This window comes from Ictalurus punctatus, chromosome 23 (assembly GCF_001660625.3).
Source record: "Ictalurus punctatus breed USDA103 chromosome 23, Coco_2.0, whole genome shotgun sequence".
NCBI lineage: Eukaryota > Metazoa > Chordata > Actinopteri > Siluriformes > Ictaluridae > Ictalurus > Ictalurus punctatus.
The window spans coordinates 76771-97746 of NC_030438.2; the positions used below are offsets into that span (position 1 = coordinate 76771).

The 20976-nt window shown below is 37.6% G+C and overlaps 1 protein-coding gene across 5 annotated transcripts in view; it reads left to right on the plus strand.

The window, feature by feature from the left end:
- Positions 1-2134: 2134 nt before the first annotated feature.
- Positions 2135-20976, plus strand: part of LOC108256539 (dnaJ homolog subfamily C member 13) — an 81977-nt gene continuing 63135 nt past the window's right edge. For 2 of the 5 annotated variants that reach the window (XM_017453509.3, XM_017453511.3), the window contains exons 1-7: positions 2136-2334; positions 9735-9815; positions 11123-11198; positions 12394-12543; positions 15201-15242; positions 18055-18255; positions 20613-20819. In XM_017453509.3, the coding sequence (XP_017308998.1) occupies positions 9748-9815; positions 11123-11198; positions 12394-12543; positions 15201-15242; positions 18055-18255; positions 20613-20819 (744 nt within the window). In that variant the 5' untranslated portion in view covers positions 2136-2334; positions 9735-9747. Of the gene's footprint in view, positions 2345-9734; positions 9816-11122; positions 11199-12393; positions 12544-15200; positions 15243-18054; positions 18256-20612; positions 20820-20976 lie in introns of all 5 variants that reach the window. The other 3 variants (XM_047150205.2, XM_017453510.3, XM_047150206.2) reach the window with 3 other exon arrangements.

Here is a 20976-nt window from a genome sequence, read left to right on the forward strand (position 1 = left end):
GTCATTTCTGGATATAAAGTTAACCTTCACAAGTCAGAGATAATGATAATGAGTCTTTATTGGTCACATATACAGTAGAGCACAGTAAAATTGTTTTCTTTGCATACCCCAGCCTGTCAGGAAGTTGGGGTCAGAACACAGGGTCAGCCATGATACAGCGCCCCTGGAGCAGAGAGGGTTAAGGGCTTGAACCCCTGACCTTCTGATCAGTAACCCAGACCCCAAACCACTAAGCCACCACTGTCCCCCAAAATGCCATGAGTAAGCCACATAATGCCATAAGTATCACCAAACATATCTGAGCCTAATTTTTCTAAGCCATTCAAATGGTCTCCTAAAGGTATCATATATTCAGGTATCTGTATTACACCCAAACTTTTATAACTTTATGACGCCAATATTAAAACATCAATATCCCATATCAAGGAAGACTTCACAAGATGGTCAAAACTTCCAGTCTCTTTCTCACGAAACCTTATAAAAATTATAATCTTCCCAGAGATTTTATACACGCTATCCATGACTTTTTGAAATTTGACAAATGCTGATATAAAAGATCTTAATAAAGCTATGTCTACATTTATTTGGGCCAGTAAGCGAGCTAAAGTTACAATACAAAAATTACAATTGCCCACTGATACAGGTTTATGGTCACTTCCACACTTTAAATACTATGTATGGGCCACGCAGGCTAGGATCCTCCTAGATTGGATACATAAAACCGAAGATCCAGTTTTGTAATCCAGTTTCTCTGATTAAATTATTAGATCAGAAAACCTAAATCCCTGACAAGGTAAAAGAAAACCCACTCATTATTAGAGTTGTTAAAATGTGGTCACAGATCAGAAGGTCTCTCAATTATAATCAGAGCTTGCCTATCCTATCCACACTGACTGGTAACACAAATTTTCACCATACTAATATGGGCTCTTAATTTGGTAGCTGGATTCATGTGGGAATATACAGGATATATGACTTATTCCATAAGCATGTTTTGACGTCATTTGATGAGTTACCTGAAGATAAGACATTTCGTTCAGACTAGACATGCTAGTCTTACCCTGAATATCTCTGATTTCATTTTAGATACGTTTTTTCTTAAGGATATTGAAGTTATTAAGTTATCCAAATTTTACTCTATGATAAGCCATTACAAAGCAGACAATCTGATTTTGTTGGAGAAAGCATGGAGTAAGAATTACAATGTGACATTGACGGAATTGTCTGCGATGATATTATCAGACTATCATTGAATATCTCAGTCTGCAACAGATTCAAAGAAATGCAATATAATATTGTACATACTTATATGTCTTCAAATAAATATAGCAAAAATAAATACTACTGTATCTCCCCAACGTCCCAAATGCAATAACAGTATCGGAACATTCTTTCATTGTCTCTGGGAATGCCCTTTGGTTGCTGATTTCTGGAATGGTGTTTGTGATAAGCTATCTGTAGACAGAAGGTTACAGCCTCCTCACTCATGTGCATGCTGTGTGTATTGCCCTCCCCTTTTTTTGGAATACTCAGATGTCTTTAAGACTTTACTGATGTTAGGTAGGAAATTAATTATGAATAAATTGGTTGGTACTGAACCACCCCATTTTTAAGGACTGGATAATCCTGATTAAAGAAACTACACTTCTGGAAAAGATTGGGTAAATCTAAATCATTTCAGAAGTTGTGGACAATTCTTTTGAATTGTCTTGGCACTGATTATCAGTCTAATTTGTATCCTTAAATGCTCATTATGGTACTGTAATTCTGAATTTGACCACATTGCTGATTTTCCTTTTCTTTTCACTTTGTATTTTCCCCTAAATATTGTATATTGTTAATGCTCCATATATTCATTACTGTTTATACTGATTATTTTGAAAAATAAAAATTATTATTATTTTTTTTTTAATACTCTGTGTTCAGTGAAAAACGCCACTGTTATAACTGACATTCTGATTTTTGCTCTGGGAAGCGACTGCATTTTATTTGCTGGTAACTAACAGTGAACTTGCCAACAGCGTTTGCGTTTGAATAAAAAAGCCAAACAAACAAACAAAAAAATAATTAACCTGCACACCGTTTTTCCTTCGGTACTTCCTGTCTCTCTAACCAGCTGACAGTCTCGTGACAAGCTGGTGGTCGGCACATGCGCACACTTGCGCTTTGTGTGAACCGAACATGGCGCCGTCCTGAGTTTCATTACTGAGCGAAGCGCAGTTGTCAATGTTCAGCGGCACAGTTACCGAAAAAAAAGGACAGAGACGTTGACGCGTTTTGGGAGGTTGAGGGAACGGGGACGGAAACAAGTCGCATCTGGTGTTAACCCCTCAGGTAAAGCGTTGTACGTACCTTTGTTCTTTTAGCTATAACTAGCTGGATGTGCTTGCTGCACTGATGCAGGGAAACCCGTTTGCTAATGTCATTTCTTTTAGGCGAGCATCCGTATTACAGCCTAATATAAACAGTTTGGAGAGATGGCAGGTGAAGGACTATCAAGTCTTAGGAGTATATTATTACATTTTGCTGAAAAGGTCAACTGGTTTTAGTTATTGTACTTTTAAAACCTAGCTACTCGGTTGGCTAGCTAGTTAACTATAACTTACTTTAACGTCATACCCTGGGTTGATGCCTTTAAATGACACCTTTTTGCACTTACTTAAATCCTTGGTATTTCCAGGTTAATTAATTGTATTATTACATGAAATTTGTCCGTATTCATCTAAAAGGCCCGATGATCAGATTGATGCACTCGACTGGCTACCTGTTTAGTTGCAAGCTTGCTACTATAGTTCTTCTTGAACGTGATTGAATGCATAGCAGTTTAGTGTTCATTTTAAATACATCAAGCTAGTTTAAATTATACTCGGGGAATAATGCTAGCTATTTGTTTCGATAGTAGATATTTTGACAAGATGAAATTGTTCCCGATGAGGCAGCGCCCTCTGTACTTTGCTGCCAGATGAGTAGAGACGGTTTGAGAATTTGGACGTTGCTGTTTTATGTCTTTTTATTTATTTAGTTATTTGTTTTGGTCAAATTGCCTTATTTTCTTAAAAAGTAATAGTACGATAAAGCACTGTTTTTCTTCCTAAATGCGGAACTGTTTTTGTATTGTAAACACCTGCTTGGCTTGTATTTTTAGTAGATTCAATGATATTTCAAGACAGCAGCATTTTTATCTTAAGGCCATCTGTTATAAGCACTATCTTAGCATTTCTGAGATTTTGTCTTCAGAAATGATCTTGGAAAGTTCTCAAAAATCCAGATATAAGTGAACTTTTTTTCCTGTAGAAAATAAACTATTTACATTCTTTAGTTATATGCTTTGCTCATCTGCATGTTTATGAAGCCCTGACTCAATAACAAGCATAGCCTCGAACACAGGCAGGTCTGTTTCTGGCCATTTTGGCACCCTAGGTGAGATTCCTATTGCATAAATGAACAGATTCTCATCCACACACCCACTTCACAAAGCCTGTCTGTTTCTAACTGCAATTAGTTATACATTTTAAGCATAAGAAAATTATTCATGTAGAATTATTTTTTATACTTTTTTTCTGTTCAGACTACAGTTGTTTGGCAGGTCTTCACTGGTTGTCATAGTAACAACACTATCTTCAGTATACACTAAACATTAGTTTCTGATCACTGTCTTTCTGATAGCATTTTTTAAAAATCCATCTTTGTTATGCTAATATTCAGCTGCTTAAATGTGTTTTAACACATCAGAAATTCTTGCTAGGACAGCGTGTCCTTTGTGAACGTGTTGTGCTCGTCATGATGGAGCGCTAATAGGTGGCAAAACAGTTCTTTACTGTCCATATTACTAGTTGAATACCTTTTTATATCTCTTTCTTTTTCTCGTCCTCTTTTTTTCTTCTTGTCCCTGATGGCTTTGACCTTTTCATGACGAAAGACATCTCTATCTCTCTTCCTAACAGCATGCTCACTATCACCAGGAATACCAGATAAATAATCGCATTAAATCATAGTGTTACCTGATTTAAAATAGAAAAAAACCCTAAATGACTTACTTATTATTATTAATAATAATATTAATAATGATGATGAAGATGATGATGATGATGATGATAATAATAATAATAATAATAATAATAATAATAATAATAATGATGATAAACTCTCTCTCTTGTGGGCGTGTGATTTGGGAGGTGGCATTGGGGCGCTCACTGGTGCCTCCAGGCTGGTGGCGCCCTAGGCAACCGCCTAGTTTGCCTATGCCTCGAAACGGCCCTGAACACAGGTTAAAGTCTGTGTCTTCAGACACAAACTCTGAGTAGAGTAAATGATCACGTAGGCCAGGCTTTCCCAATTTCTCTGCATCCTGTTTTGCAATGTTGAAGTCTGTACTGTACAGCTGTTGCTCAGAGATATAGCCAATAAGAAGGATACAGAAGACACAGGATGTGAACACCAACCAGCATTCATGGAAACTACAGTAGAGTAGAAATCTTGAATTGTTAGCTTGTGACTTACTCGTGTGTGTGTGTGTGTGTGTGTGTGTGTGTGTGTGTGTTGGGTCTGTATAAACCCTGTTGTAATGGCAGTTTTACTGCATGATGTGGTTCGTATTGATTCATGAGGAATCTTCATGATGAATATTTTCAGCTTCATGATGATTCATGAAGCTCAAAATATTTTCATGTTTTATTCTATGACATAAAATACGCCAGTAAAACCCCACTCATGATTTTTAAAAAAAAAAAAAAAAAGCTTTTATGTGTATTGAAAAAGGCGGTTGCTAATTGTCACATAATGAGGGTTTAGGACGGATGCAAGTGCAGATAAGAGCTTTATTGAAGAGAGGCAGACAAATCCAACATGTGAGACAATAGCATGGTCAAAAACAAGCAAAAGGTCAGGCGATCGGCAAACAGGTGTAAACAAGGCTAAACAAAAATTAAATGAGAATCAAACAATGAGGTCAAGAACAGGATCAAAACTATGAGCCGTGAAACTATGAACAAAGCCTTGGTACACGGAAAACTCGCACAATACTTTGTGTCGAACAAAGAGACACGAGGGGTTTAAATGAGAAACGTAATTAAGGGTTAACACAAAACAGCTGAGATTAATGATGACACATGAGGGAACAACTGATGACAATACAGGGGAGGAGACAGGACAGAAATCATAACAAATGCACATGTAGAAAGTAAACAAAGTCAATGTCACTACAAGAGCGTGTTGCATGCTCCAGCGCCTGCGCAAGGGCAAATCATGACACTAACAAGTTAAATGGGATTACAGATGTCGGGGACATTAAACATCATCTCGCCGAACAGGAATAAACTTTACAGATAAACTGGTCCAGGTATGCTGTGCACAACTCCAAAAAAACGTGGATGAAGATTCATCCACAGAGTAAATCCGTATTATGGAAAATGTTTTTAAATCAAGTTTGGAAAAGTTGTGGGAAGCTTGGTGATGTTGAAGTCAAGCGACCATGGTGTGATTTGTTTATAGCGTACTTTTAGCTGTTTATTTCTGGCCATTTTATTAGGCTTCAAACTTCATAAAAGTTGTGTTCATTTGTGAAAACTATCTCGATGGAAAAAACGTGTTAGTGTTGTAAACTTTTGTTGATCACAGAGCTTATTTTTTGCAATAATACAAAAGTCTGTGAGAGAATCCTGTTGGGTTTTTATGCTAACTTCCAGGTTTCGGTACAAAATGGTGTCATCCCTGCACCACTCTATTGGGTGATCTGTCTGCGTCTCTCCTCCTGTAAACACTGTTATTGCCTTTTCTGCATACGCCTGAATTATTTTCATTTGGTTATATATTGTTATATTTGAGTACATATTTTCATTTGCTTGATGGTATTTTTATTATCCTATAATTTGGGTACAATTTTATTTATATTTGGCTTCTATGAGATGATGCACTTTAAGGACAAGCTTAATTTGATGCAAAGATTTGTACATTAGCAGGAATGTAGCACAACATGGAGGTAAAAGCAGTGGTCTGTTTATTTAAATGTGAAAGTACAATAAAAATATGTTGTCCCTAAAAGCAATGAATAATCGTGATAAATTCAACCTCTGCTTCACTTAAATAATTGCTGGCTTCTTTAACATCCCCTATGCTTAAATTGAGTTTGAATTTGTTTGAATAAAAGCTGTAAGAAGAGCACATATGCTTTCTCTGTAATGAGAAGAAAAGCTCACCTGGCCCACCCTGGTCCTCATTTATCAGGCTGGATATAAAATGTATTTGTAATTCATTTGTTTGTATCATACAAGAGCTCCTTGGTTTGTGTAAATTTACACAAAGAAGACTTATTCTTTTCATCAAAATTATATAACTGTTGCCACCTTGACTATATTGTCAAGTTTCAATCACTCACTTATTTCAATTACGAGTACAAATTTTATGAAACCCAGTTTCATATTAAAGGCATTAATTAAATATTACATTATTGTAATGTAATTAACTGATTTAATTAAATAATTAAGTATTAAGTTGGAAAAAAAATATATAGAAAGCAGGCTCACACAAATATATAAATTTAGACAAATAAGACCAGTCACTCAATTATGGCTGCATGCCGTTGTTGGCTTCCATATGATGCATACCCTACTGTCTTCTGGCAAACAGCTGCAGAGACACTGATTTAAAAATTTTTTAACATTGCATCTGATTATTTGTGGTGTTCATGAACACCTGAGTACAGTGTAGATTAGGGGTGTAGCCTAACACACTGCCATTATCTGTAGGCATATCTGGTTTAGCAAATAGCAATAACAAATAGCAATTAGTAAGAACGTAACTTTATTTAACTCTGGAAAGCTTTCTATTTTCTGTTTAATGTGACCTGAGTATGAAAACTGTCTCAAAACAATATTTTTCTCAAACCAATAACCGTTATTTAGGTTACAGTTGACAAAAAAAAATCCAGCAATATTGTACAAGATCTATTTAATGGAGTTTGTTACATTCCAGAAAGATCAGAAAAGTTCACTGGACATGCTCTCTATTATAAAATTGGAACACACTTATGCTGCAGTTCATTATAATGCTTGTGTGATTTTTCTGTGAATATTTTCTTTTAATAATGATGGAGAATGAACATAAGTATTAGCATATTTTAAAAATAAATTAAAGCTAGAAGCAGCATTTTCAGGGGCCAAACACCAAGTCTCTGTCAGCCGCACATTCACAGACATACTACAATTGTTGAATAAGAAAAGGAGAGCCATAATTATAGCAGAGGGATTCAAGAATGATTTGTAGTTTCATGCATTTGCCAGTCCGTTATCGGAGAACAGTTTTGAATATCATTTGATAACTTTTGTTTAGACAGGTCTCAAAATTACACTTCAGACCAGGAGTAGCAAAAATGGCACTTGGATGAAAGCATATTATTGCGCTGTCACAAAATTTGTTGCATAGCATCAGGGGCATGGTCCTGAGATTTGTCTGTGTGCAAGATCATTGCTGAGTTACAGCCTAACATGCTGTTTGGTGACTTCACCATCAGATTTGTTAGCACATTATGGGCAAACCATTTGGAATATCAACATTGTTTTGATAACTTTTGTCTAGGTTGATCTGAATATGATGTATGGCAAATTTTATGTTGATTACATAATTTGTAGGAGGACTAGTGGAAAAACTAAATTCAAAAACAGCTTTTAAAAAAATTCAAGATGGTTGACAGGAAGTACTCCTTTCAGATGATGGTTTGTGTTCACTTCAGCATACCCCAGGGAATTATAGGAATAACGAACTGTGAATTTAGCACAAACTCTTCAGATATAAGGAAAAAATGAAAGTTGTTACAGTTCTTGACCACAAGGTGGCACAGTCATGGTTAATCAGATGCGGGGATAAACTTTCAATACCATTTTTTTCGTTTATTTAAAATAAAAACCACACGGAATTCGGTGTTCAATGGAGTAAGACGCGAAGTTGGAGGCTCCTGCTGATTTTGATTAAAATTGTAATTAATTAGTGCTTTTTGGTCATATAATATATTTTGACTTATTCTACTTCGTTTCCTTATTTGCACTTTGAACTTTGTGGCACGTTAAGATGTCTGGAAAGAACACGAAAACCCGTGGTAGCATTCAGACACAACTGAGACCTAGTGTGCACGCCGTGAGCGAGTCCCCTTCTCCCCCTGAATCCGCGTTGCCGAGCAGTGATCCTGACTTCGCCGCACTCAGGCTCAAGTTGCTGGCTTTACTGAGGAAGGAGATTGCCGATATTTTTAAAAAGGAGTTTCAGGCGATGTTCAGGTATGCGCTGTCTACTATCCAGCCTGACCTGCAGGCCGTGAAAACACAGCAGGCTGGTGATAATGTCGCTGCCGAGGCTACCATATCAACACTGAAAGGTACTGTTGCGGAAATGGGGCACGCTCTCTCCGGTTGCACCAATGACATAGTTCATATGAAGACTACTGTCGAGTCTCTCACTGCGACCGTGACTCAATTAGAGAATAAATGTGAGGATTTGGAGTCGAGGTCACGGCGCAATAACGTTAGGATAGTCGGAGTTCCAGAGGGCGCTGACGCCTGTACAACCGCTGCTGTAGCGGCCTTGTTAAAAGAGGCGTCTGGTCTGGAGAAGGAGCCGGTTCTGGACCGGCCCCACCGGACCCTTCAGCCGAAGCCCAAGCCTGGTGAACGACCACGAGCTATTGTGTGCAGATTCCACTATCACAGTGGCTGTGTTGATATTTTACGCCGTGCGAGAGAGATCCAGCGGTTTAAAATGAGGGATTTGACCATCTCTGTTTTCCCTGACTACACAGCCAAGACAGCCCGGGCCCGGGCCGCGTTTAACGAGGTTCGGCGTCAACTTTGTGGTATTGAGGGCGCTAGCTATGGAATACTTCACCCAGCTCGGCTTCGCATTACATATCACGGTGTTCAGAAGGACTTTATTTCAGCGGAGGAAGCAGGAGACTATGTTAAACTCTTGATATCGGGGTGAACTGCATCACCTATATAGTGGAGTTTTTTTTCACTCTTATTCTTTTTTTGCACTCGGCCTTCCAGCTCTACAGAATTCGGATTCTTATTGAAGATATGGTCGGTGCATTACTTCGTCTAGATTTTGTGGACTCACTCCTCTTAAATTTTCATTTTGGTTGCCTTTGTTTTGTTTTTTCTTCTTCTCAATGAAATATTTGGGAAAGGGAAGAGAGGAGAGAAGAGAAAAGGTAAATGAGTCACATGAAAATGAATCATATGAAAATGAATCAATAAATTAAAAGAAAATAAAAACCACACGTTGAGTGTTACAAATAAAACCTTACTATAACACAATTGTTTCCCCATCCCTCCCCCCACACAGATATATATATATATATATATAAATAAAATATGAGAGAGAGGGAGAGATTCCTGAATTGGGGGGGGGAAATCGAAATCATTTCCACAAATAACTGAAGCCAACCCGGCTGGTAATAAATTTTTTTTTTACCATTTTATGACATATTTTGCTCAGAAGTGTTCAGATCGGGGCAACAAAGTAGCATTGAAGTGTGTATATAATAAGTCAGTTATGTTATATTACCTGAAGCAACCTTTTAAACATATTTAGAATAAAAAATAAGCCCTTCAAATAACTGCAAATCTGTTTACAATAAAAATAATCTAAAAGAACTTCACACAAAAGTCACAGTTGCCATACTGTTATGTTCATGCTTATTTGTCTCTTCTCCTTGTTAAACTCTTATTTTTGTTTGCTTGTTGCAGGCCTTGCTGGAAGATGAACGTCCTCAAAGAGAATAAAGACTTGGCCTGTTTCTACACAACCAAACACTCCTGGAGGGGAAAGTAAGTGGCCTGCTCTTTTCTCCACTCTGAGGCACAGTCAATGACCGATTTAAATTTCATGCTTCTTAGCATGGGACTGTGTTATGAAAGCTTGATTTGGCTAGTTTAGAAGGAATAATTTTATATAAAATCATTAAAAAAAAAATGAAATTGTGTGAAGCCCCTCATACAAAGAAACTGTTGCGTCCATCAGTAGCCAGTAGCAGTGTCTTATTGCACAACATTAATAGGTTAAACACCTGCATGAGTGTAACTGAGCTAAAACACAGATGATCATTTGTTGACTAGGCTGTGAAATTGCGTTTTGTGTATCATCTACAAGCACAACATAACACTGACATTCCCACACACAGAGATCGCTACGATAACTAGGGTCAAGTCTGTATGTGACTATTTCAGACAGGGTGATGGAAAAGCAGGGCATTTAACTGACCTGCAAAATCACTGTACCTCAATCCAAGGAAAAAACCCCATTGTGAAACAGTAGATAAAAAAAAAGACAGACTGACATGATCAAATGTAATAATTTAACTCATAGTTTAATTAATATGAGTGGTATTCAATTTCAACTATAGACACTACGATAACCACAGCACAAGAGAGTTTGCAGTGAGCTTGGGTGTTTATTTCTGTTAATAGGTATTTTCGTTTTGTTTCATTTTGTTTAAAGCATTCTTTTAAAACATTCTTTTTTATTCATCAGTAAAAGTACCCTGAACACAACGTGTTTCTTCTGCATTTGTCTTGTGGGTCAGTTTATCAGGTCAGCTCGCTTTCTTACTGAAATCATGCTAGACGTTGCTTCCAATCAGACCCAGAGCACATCGCTCAGACACTCTCAAGTGTTTGATTCAATCTGACGAAATGCTCAATTTGTTCCCAATTTTGGTCAGTAGAGCAAGACATGGTGGAGCTCCGAGTTAGATAAGGACTGGGAAATGTTGGTCTCGCATTCACACAGACAGTCTGTTAAGTGCAGCATGCGCTCTAACCATGACTGTTGGACCGCTCTCTTCTGATCTTGTTGCACAATGTCCTTGTATATGAACATACAAAATTCTTTTTATTACTGTTATAATTACAGAGAAGTGTCGTTATCAAATCATGTCTCTCACATTCAGTGCAATTTGTTCTGTAATGAATTGCTGCTCTTTGTCTCTCTTAGATTGTGGCATCCGGTTATTTGAATATATCTGATTTTTTTTTTTAATGGAATCGTATTTTCCTTATGCAATATAATGTATGTATTCTGGGAAAGCACTTACTGGGACCTTACATTGTGTATATATGTGTGTTTCTCTTTCCAGGTACAAGCGAGTTTTCTCTATTGGGACACATGGCATAACAACATATAACCCTACGACGTTAGAAGTTACAAACCAGGTATGAGTGCTAGTCATTGAGCCATATCAACCAGAAGTGGACAAATGGCAAATTCATTCGGGCAAGTGAAAGCTCCAATGTACTGCCAAATGTAATGTTCTAACCAGAGGCAGTGGTGACTGGTAACAATGGTACCATCTGGACTTGTAAATGTAATTTTAAAAAAAATTTAATTAATTAATAAAAAATAAATATAAGGGCTTCTATCAGATTTTTTGTGGTTAACAAATGTAGGGTTATTTTGAATTTATGTTTAACTGAGTGCAACAGCACCACCAGCGATCATAAGAAAAACATACAGAATGGTATGAGACACCTCATAAATGTGTTGTGCATTGGGGCCAATGTTTTTCAGCCTACTTCAGTAACAAGCCTATAACAGATAATCAGTTGTCATGTTACGGACTCAGCCGCAGGTATAATGAACTTGTACAAGGTGGCTTACTTACTCTTTACACCCCCCCCCAAAATGCCTTTGTAGGAGAAAGTAAAAGTTGATAGGATATATCACAAAAGAACGGATAACATAACTGAAACTGTAATATTTTGTTAGTTTGAGTGAAACTTTTCTGTTTACTATTCAGAGGAAATGAGATGAGTAGACCATTACAGCCTTGAAACACTAATTTTCCATAATATTTAATATTATGCCTTCAATGAGACCTCATTATATTCAAATGCATTGCTTAACTGTACATTTGTTTTTGAGCTATTGACAGATATTTGATATCTGACATTAGCCGACCCCCTCTAATATCACAAGCAGTTGCCACTGTCCATAGGCCGAGTTAACTAGGCCAGCAATTGACGTAACTGACCTCAAAATATGATAAACTAATCATGTGCCTTAATACAGACTATGGACTAAGTACTAGAATCCCTGTGAGGGACGACATTAGCGTCGTCATAGTGTGTTTATCTGTGTTTATATTTTGCTCGGTTTGCTCCCACGCATTTTGATGAATGAGTAAATTTGCATGAACTAAGTTCATTATAATTCTGGCTTATATTTAACCATGCCACATTTAGTGTTTGTCAGCATGCTTTAAATGCTTTTCTTAATGCTTTTAATTATAATGTTTTGCATTGAATTGTAAAAATCACAATGAAATGTAATTAGTGTCACCTTTTTTTCATTTTGTAGATACCTATAGCATTTACCGTACATATCCTTACTGTGTGACTCCTTCTACAGTGGCCTTATGGGGATATATGTGGTATATCACCAGTGGGAAAAGGACAGGGCACTGAATTTAACCTTACCTTCCGGAAGGGTAGCGGGAAGAAGTCTGAGACACTCAAGTTTTCCACTGAACATCGCACAGAGCTGCTGACAGAGGCACTGGTGAGCAAAAGGGGGGAAAGAGACAAGATTTAAGGAAAGTAAATGGAGTACCATTCACCATTACTCTGAAAGTACATATTATGGATCATCCACGACATATACAGGGGGTCCCAAAAGTATCCATACATAGGGGACTATGTTTGCCAGCACCACTTTGGTTGTGGCTACATCAGTGGCTGTTCGAGGATGTCCACTTCTAGGTTGGTCCGCAACGCTTCCAGCCTTTTTGAATTTTTAATAAGTTTGGCAACAGTGTCATGGGACATGTGCTTGCCATGTTTCCTGTCCATCACAACCATGCGACAGCTTCCCAATGCAGCCACGAGATTGATTTTAATACGTTCTTTTGTCAAGGGCATTCTTAAAGGCCGTCTGAAAAAATATATAATATAAACTATGTATGAAACATTTTGGAGATATTTTGCAAAAACTGTTAATTTCCCCTATGTATGGAGACTTTTGGGACACCCTTTATATCCAGGTACCATATACCTGGTCACCCAGCATTTCTTCCACAATCAAGACTATTAAAATGGTGTTGGTCCCCATTTTGCCACAGTAACAATCTCTACTCCTTTGTTTACACTACACAGCTATGCATGCAATTTAAGACCTATGGGAACTCTGTGTGTGTGTCTTAACTAATGTGTGGTGGTCTGGGAAAACCCGTTGGCGTGTATCAGTTCTGGAAGATAAATAGGGTTTTCACCCAAATTGGGTTTTTCTCCCAGTAATGTACTTTGACAACTGTACTTTAGGAAAACATAAGAATATCTTACCAAAACGTGTTGAAAGATTTGTTAGCAATAACCTTAAACAGTTTATCATACACTGACTTAAGACTGACTTATTGTTCCAGAAACGCTCACTTACTAAATTACAGTAAAATCTAATACCATTCTCAAACAATTCAAATGTGCACATACTCAGAAAACCAGATATTTAGTTCATATAAAGATTATATTATGTATTAAAAAAAAGATTAAGTAGCCAATTAGGTAACCAAATATTATTAGTCAACAAAAGCATTAATATTTGTTTGAACAGATTTCTTATTGACATGATTTCAGTTTTAGTACGTTAAACCCTTTATATTGTTCAAAAACTGCCGTTACAAAAATTTTGGCTGAGAATTTAGAAACTATTAATGAATAACAGAAAACCAAAATGTCATTTTGCCATTAGTTGTGTTTACATGCAGACAAGTCTCAGATTGAACTAGGTTACTTGATCTATTTGGAAGAAGAATAACAGCCACGTAAACTTTTGTCCGATTACTGTGTTCGATTACTTTCATTATCAGAATCAGTGTGTGCATTCTACACACGTGTTTGGGTAATGATGCACTATTCATGTTACAAATTTTAATCCATTTAAAATACTTGACATTAGATTGGCATCAAACTAACATTTTAAGGCAGACGAGGAACACAAATTTATCTAAATAAAGAAGCTTAACTTTGGATCAGATTACATGTCACATGCATATGAATGAAGTGTGTCCATATTATGATGCATATTAACAGTTTATTTGGAATCTAAATTCAGAACGAGTTAATTTGGTATAGTACAAATCTTTGTATGTAAATGAAATGTGTGTCTCTCCATAATAGTGAGCCTTTCACTTGAGCAGCAGGATCTCCTTTCAGGCAATGCGCTATATTATACTGTGAAAAAGTATTCCTGATTTCTTGTTTTTGTGTATATCTCAAACTAAATAGTTTTAGATCTTTAAACGAACTGCAACATAAAACAAAGGCATCACCTATAACCCATGTGAAAAACTAATTGCCCCCTTAAACTTAAAATCTGGTTACGCCTTTAGCAGCAATAACTGCAACCAAATGCTCCTGATAACTGGAGATTAGTCTTTCACAGCACAGTAGTGGAATGTAGGCTCACCTTTTTTTTGCAGAACTGCTTAAATTCAGCCACATTTGAGGGTTTTCGAGCATGAACTGCCCATTTAAAGTCCTGCCACAGAATCTCATCTCAATTAGGTTCAAGTCAGGACATTTGACTAGGCCACCCCAAAACTTTAATTTTGTGAGCCATTCAGAGGTGGATTTACTCCTATGCTTTGGATCATAGTCTTGCTTCATAATCCAGTTGCTCTGGAGTTTCAATTTACGGACTGAAGACCAGACATTCTCCTTTAGGATTTTCTGGTAGCGAGCAAAATTCATGTTTTCCTCAATTATTGCAAGTTGCCCAGGCCCTGTTCTTCTGGGCTAATTGAACTGCCAATGATTCCATGGAATAGAGGGGCGACCCCGGACATCCCTGTGAGGTTCCTTGATCTATCTGAAATTTTTCAGAGACTAAGCCATTAGTTGATTATAGCATAGGAGTCCACATACAATAGTTTAACTAAGTGAATAAAATTCGTTCCCATATGAAATTTTTCAAGAACGGCAAACAAAAAGGCCCATTCAATTCTGACAAATGCCTACTCTACATCAAGAGAGAAAATTAAGTCAGCGTTTAAATCTTTTCTGATTGAATCTATAATATTTAGCAATCTACATACATGATTGAACTGTGTTTCATTCTTATGAGCCTGGTTTGGTTTGACCATTTGACGGTTTTCTGAAGCCACCACACATGTATACTAAGTTTGGTTTGTTTTCTTATACTTGCCTTTTTCTATTCTGTAGAGGTTTAGAACAGACTTTGCTGAGGGAAAGATAACTGGAAGAGTGAGTATTGTCAACCTTTTGTACACAAGACAACAAATGTTTCATTCCAGTTCATTCCTTATACAGATAAACACTGATTTATGGGTGAGTGCATTGATGGATGGAAGCAGTGCTAAAGGTGGGCCAGTACTCATCAGTGTGCTGTACCGGCACTTCTACATTTTACTCTTTGGCGTACTTTGACTTTTTCTTGTGTACCAGCACTTCTCACAAGCTGCTGGTACTCTTTTCTCATTGTTAATCGATGGCACATTGCTATTTCACTTGGTAGTTGTAGACTATTGTGCGATTAAAAATTATGTCCCGGCTGCGTAGGGAACATGTATCCAACACCAATTCCCACAATTTCTAGGGAGCGATCCATTAATTCCTATTCAGTTGCCTCTATGCAATTTCTTCAGCTAGTCAAGCAACTTAGATGATGACAAGAAAATGAAGTGGTATTTTCAAGTGCTCTATGAAAACCCCCAATGAGGAAGAAACGAAAGAAGCAACATGACCAAATGAAATTAAGGGAGAAACGTAAGGGAAAATGGAAAAAGGATTCTTCTTGGCTAACTATAAATGCTAAACAACAGCTCTTGTTCTTTTGCTGGTGCATGGAGGCTCCAAAAAAAGATTAGAGTAGACAATCCTTAGGTAATGGCTATCATTTTAAAAAGGGATAACATAAAAAAACACAGCACTTCCCAACGTCAAGTATTAATGTTTGAACGGTTACAACGGCAACACTAAGATATCAAGACTCCTTTTGTAGTTTTACATCAGCCATGTCTCAATAATATTCTGACCAAGTTCGAAGCAATTCGAATAAATATAAGAAGACCATTTAAAAGTCTGTTTTAAGTGAAACACTTCCTGCTGCAAGTTGGTGGTGCTATGACCGTGACTCACAGTAGTCACATCCATGTGATCAGCCCCTCTGACCAAACATACAGCTCAAGTATGATCTAAATCACTCATTGCCTACAGAAGATATGAGACAATTCCTGTAAAACTTCCTGTTGAGCGGAGCTAATGATGTCGGCGCGAGATTGTTTGGGTCGATGAGAACAATGGCTTATGATCATGTGATATGAGTAATATTTGGCACTTCATAAGAGGCTTTGGAATGATTCAGTGTGTGATAAATATCAAGTATAGGTAAAATTATACACTACTTCGTTTTTTTTTTTTTTTTTTTTTTCAATCAATACAGTCCATAAATAAAGTTGTGTAATAAAGAGGAATGACGCAGGAAAAAAGTATTGACCACACTAACTGATATTTATTTAATACTTAGTGGAGAAGCATTTGTTTGTAATGACCTCTTCAAGACGCTTCCTGTATGAAGAAATTAATGGCCGCAGTATTCAGGTGTGATTTTGGCCCATTCTTCTAAACGTATTGTCTTTAAATCTTGTTCAATTAGATTCGAGTCAGGTGGTTGACTGGGCCATTCTAACGCCTTAATTGTTTTCTCTGAAACCAATCGAGTTTCCTTTGCTGTATGCTTTGGATCATTGTCCTGCTGGAAGTTCCACCCACGACTCATCTTCATCATCCTGGTGGATGGCAGCAGATTGTTCTCAAGAATCTCCGGTAAAGGGCTCCATTCATCGATCCTTCAATTATATGAAGTCTGCCAGTACCAAGCACTTGAAGAAGCTACTTTTAAAGGCGCTTTATAAAATAAAGTTTATTATTATACGATGGAAAAACAGCCCCAAACCATGATGCTTCCACCTGCAAACTTCACTGTTGGTGTAGTGTTTTTAGGGTATGTGGAGTGCCATTTCTTCTTCAAACATGGTGTGTAGTATGACAGCCAAAAAGTTCAATTCTGCTCTCGTCTGACCAGACTACACTCTCCCAGTATTTCATGGGCTTGTCCGAATGAGTTGTAACAAACTTTAAAAGAGTTTCGACATGCCTTTTCTTTAGTAATGCAGCCTTGTGGGGTGAGCGTGAGCAGTGGAGTGCACTGTCTATTGTTCTCTCAGTGACGATGGTACCTGCTGCCTCCAAGTGTTTCTGGAGCTCTTTCTGAGTGGTCCTTGGGCTACTCTTCTGACTATTCTTCATACTCCCTAGTCAGAAATCTTGTGAGGAGCTCCTGTGCGTGGCCGGTTGATGACGGAGTGATGTTGCTTCCACTTGCAGATAACGGCCCCAATGGTGCTTACTGGAGGATTCAGAAGTTTTGAAATACCTCTGTATCCGATTCCATCAATATGTTTTACAACAATACGGTTGTGAAGGTCTTGGGAGAGCTCTTTGCTTTTACCCATCATGAGATGTTTCTTGTGTGACACCTTGGTAATGAAAAGCCTTTTTATAGACCATCGATTTACTAACCCAGCTGATATTAATTTGCACAGATAGGGGGTATAATTACTTATGGATTTTAGCTGGTTTCTTGCCTTACCTTGCCTTGGAGAACTGCTTTTTCTTAGCGTGTTCAATACTTTTTTCCCGTGTCATTCCACTTTATTACATATAACTTTATTTTTGGACTTTAATGTTATGAATTCTTTATATTTCCAGATTTCTTGAGTTAATACTGATGCCTGGTGAAAATTTCATGTGAATAACCTCATTGGAAATATATTTACTGAAAAAAATGTTGACACATCTTATACTTATTTTCCCCACTACACACTCGCATACAGTGGGAACATTGTCTGCTAGCTAAATGTAAAGCTTGCCTTTCTCTGTTAAGATTTTAGTTACACAGGCATCATATTACATGTCACTGATCAGACCTGTGTTTACTGGTTAGATTAGATTGTGAGATGTTTTGATATTTTCCATTGTAATGTTGCCTTCTCAGCGTTATAACTGCTACAAGCATCATTGGAGTGACACACGGAAGTTGGTGGGGTTAGAGGTCACGCCAGGGGGCATTGACCAGATCGACCTCCACACCAACCGAGTTATCTGTTCCTATGATTACCGTTGCATCGAAGGCTTTGCAGAAGTTTCAGACTACCAAGGGGGTTTTTGTATCCTCTATGGAGGCTTCAGCAGACTTGTAAGTGTGTTTGTGTACAGCACTGTGCTCAACCTGGCCATTCCTTAAGGTTACCTTTAACTAAATAAGAATGTATTCTTTCAGGGTTTTTTTCTGTCTTTCTTAGTTTTGCTGATTCAAATCTGGCCTTGGTAAAACAGAGTAATAGATTGCAAATAATGCTCATAATGCTACGCTGCTAAAATGTAGTTTGGGAAACTCATGCACACTAGGGGTTGCATAGACTAGTCGACTAATGCAATCACTAGTGGCTGCTGTGGGGATGTTGTCTCGTCAGGATAGTGGGGAAAAACAGCAAGCAGGTGGTGAAATAAGCAGACTAAATATCCTTTGTTAGACTATGCTAGAAAAATTATTTCCTTTGATTGAATATTGTTTTACCTTGTAGAAGGTGTAAAGGTATGCCTGATAATATTTTCTAAATTGTTTTTCCAGAAGTTAACAGCACTAATAAAATAGCACAAAAATAGCGATGTTCTTTGAAGACTACTACGAGACTACTAGTCAGTTTTTTTTTTTTTATTACTGGTCAGCTAGTACTAATTCATATTCTTGCAACCCCTAATACACGTTGTGCATTATTAGAAATAATACATGCTTTGCACACTAGCCATATTTAGCCTGTTAACTTGCCCTAGGCTGCATCTTGGATGTACAGTCCTCTCCAAAAGTATTGGAATGGCAGGGCCCATTCTATTGTTTTTGCTAAACATTTAAGACATGTTGGTTTGAGATCAGAAGATGATGAAAGATAAATTTCAGCTTTCATTTCCTGATATTTAAATCTATGAAGTGTTAAAGAACATAGAACATGGCACCTTTGGTGGCAGTCCATCCAATTTTTAGGTGAGCAAAAGTACTGGAACAGATAGTCTTAACATAAATAACACTTCACATTTGGTTGCATATCCCTTGCTTGCAATGAGTGCATCAATCTGGCAACCCCCTGACATCACCAAACTGTGGCATGATTCTTTTGTTTTGCTTGTCCATGCTTGTTTCACATCTTCTTTCAATTGTTGTTTGTTTTGGGGGTTTCTCCCTTCTGTCTCATGTTCAGGAGGTGAAATGCATGCTCAATTGGGTTAAGGTCTGGTTATAGACTTGACCAGTCTTAAATATTCCACTTTTTCCCCTGCTAAAATCATTTGTTGTGTTGGTAGTGTGTTTTGGGTCATTGTCTTGCTGCATGATGAAAGTCCTCCCAAATAGATTGGATGCCTTTGTCTATAAATTGGCAGAGAGAATGCTTGTGTAGACTTCTGAATTCATTCTGCTGCTACCATCATGAGTTTACATCATCAATGAACATTGGTGAGCCCATTGTAGAAGCAGTCATGCAAGCCCAACCCATGACACAACCTCCACTGTGCTTGACTGATCAGCTCATTTGTTTTGGATCATGAGCCGATCCTTTCTTTCTCCACACTTTGGCCTTTCGATCACTTTGATAGGGGTTATCTTGGTTCCAGAAGGTTTTGTGACTCATCTATGTATTTCTTTGCGAATTCCAATCTGGGCTTCTGGACTTCTGATGACTTCTGGTTGGCATCTTGTGGTATGGCCTCTATATTTCTGCTATTGAAGTCTTCTTCAAAAGGTGGATTGTGGTACCTTCATCCTTGCCCTGTGGAGGCTGTTGGTTATGTCATTGACCTGTTGTTTCTGGGTTTTTCTTCACAACTTTCAGAATGTTTGTCATCAACTGCTGTTGTTTTCCTTGGCTGAACTCTTCCATGTCTGTTTTTTTTTTCTTTCTTTTTCAGGACTGTCCAAATGGTTATATTGGCTATGCCCATGCTTGTGCAATTGGTCTGATCGATTTTCCCTCTTTTCTCAACTTCATAATGGTTTGTTTGTCTCTTGTAGACAGCTTTCTGGTCTTCATGTTGGTTTATCCTTTTGAACAAAATCCCACGCAAAAAATCCAGAGATCAAACCAAGAGTTGACATTCAGAGCTATTAATTGTTCAATCAAGCAATCTAATAGGGTACACCTGGCCAACAAGAGAAACCTGCCAGCCGCATGTTCCAGTATTTTTGATCATTTAAAAAATGGGTGGATACAAATGAAACGTGCCATGTTCTAAGTTGTTTAACACGTCTAGATGTAAATAACAGGAAATGAAAGCTGAAATTCTGAGCTATTATCTCAAATTCATCTTTTGATTTCAAAACCAAATGTTTTCAGTGTATAGCAAAAACAAAGAATTGTTCTCGCCATTCCAATACTTTCGGTGGGGACTGTATGTTGAAAAGTTGTACATTAAATGTTCTATTGTTGGTTTTTCAAGTCAGGTTCCTGTGTACTTTGTATATCTGGTGAATAAAAATAAATCTGTTTCAATTTTTTTTAGCACCTCTTTGCGTCAGAGCACCGTGATGAGATCATCCGCAGTGCTATTGAGCATGCTGGGAACTTTATTGGGATCATGCTGCGCCTGAGGAAGGAGCCTTTAAGCTTTGAAGACTTTGTCAGTGAGAGGCTCGGCAAGTATGGTTCAGACGAGAGCATCACGTCCCTCGCCGAGTTTGTAGTGCAGAAGATCTCACCACGACATGCGGTGAGATATATATGTGGGGTGTGTGTGTGTATATATATGTGTGTGTGTGTGTGTGTGTGTGTGTGTATGAAAAATGCATTTTTCCTAGTTAATTTTGCTACAGTATTAAATAAGAATCTAGGATTATTTATATCATCTTCAATTTAGGTGGAGAGAG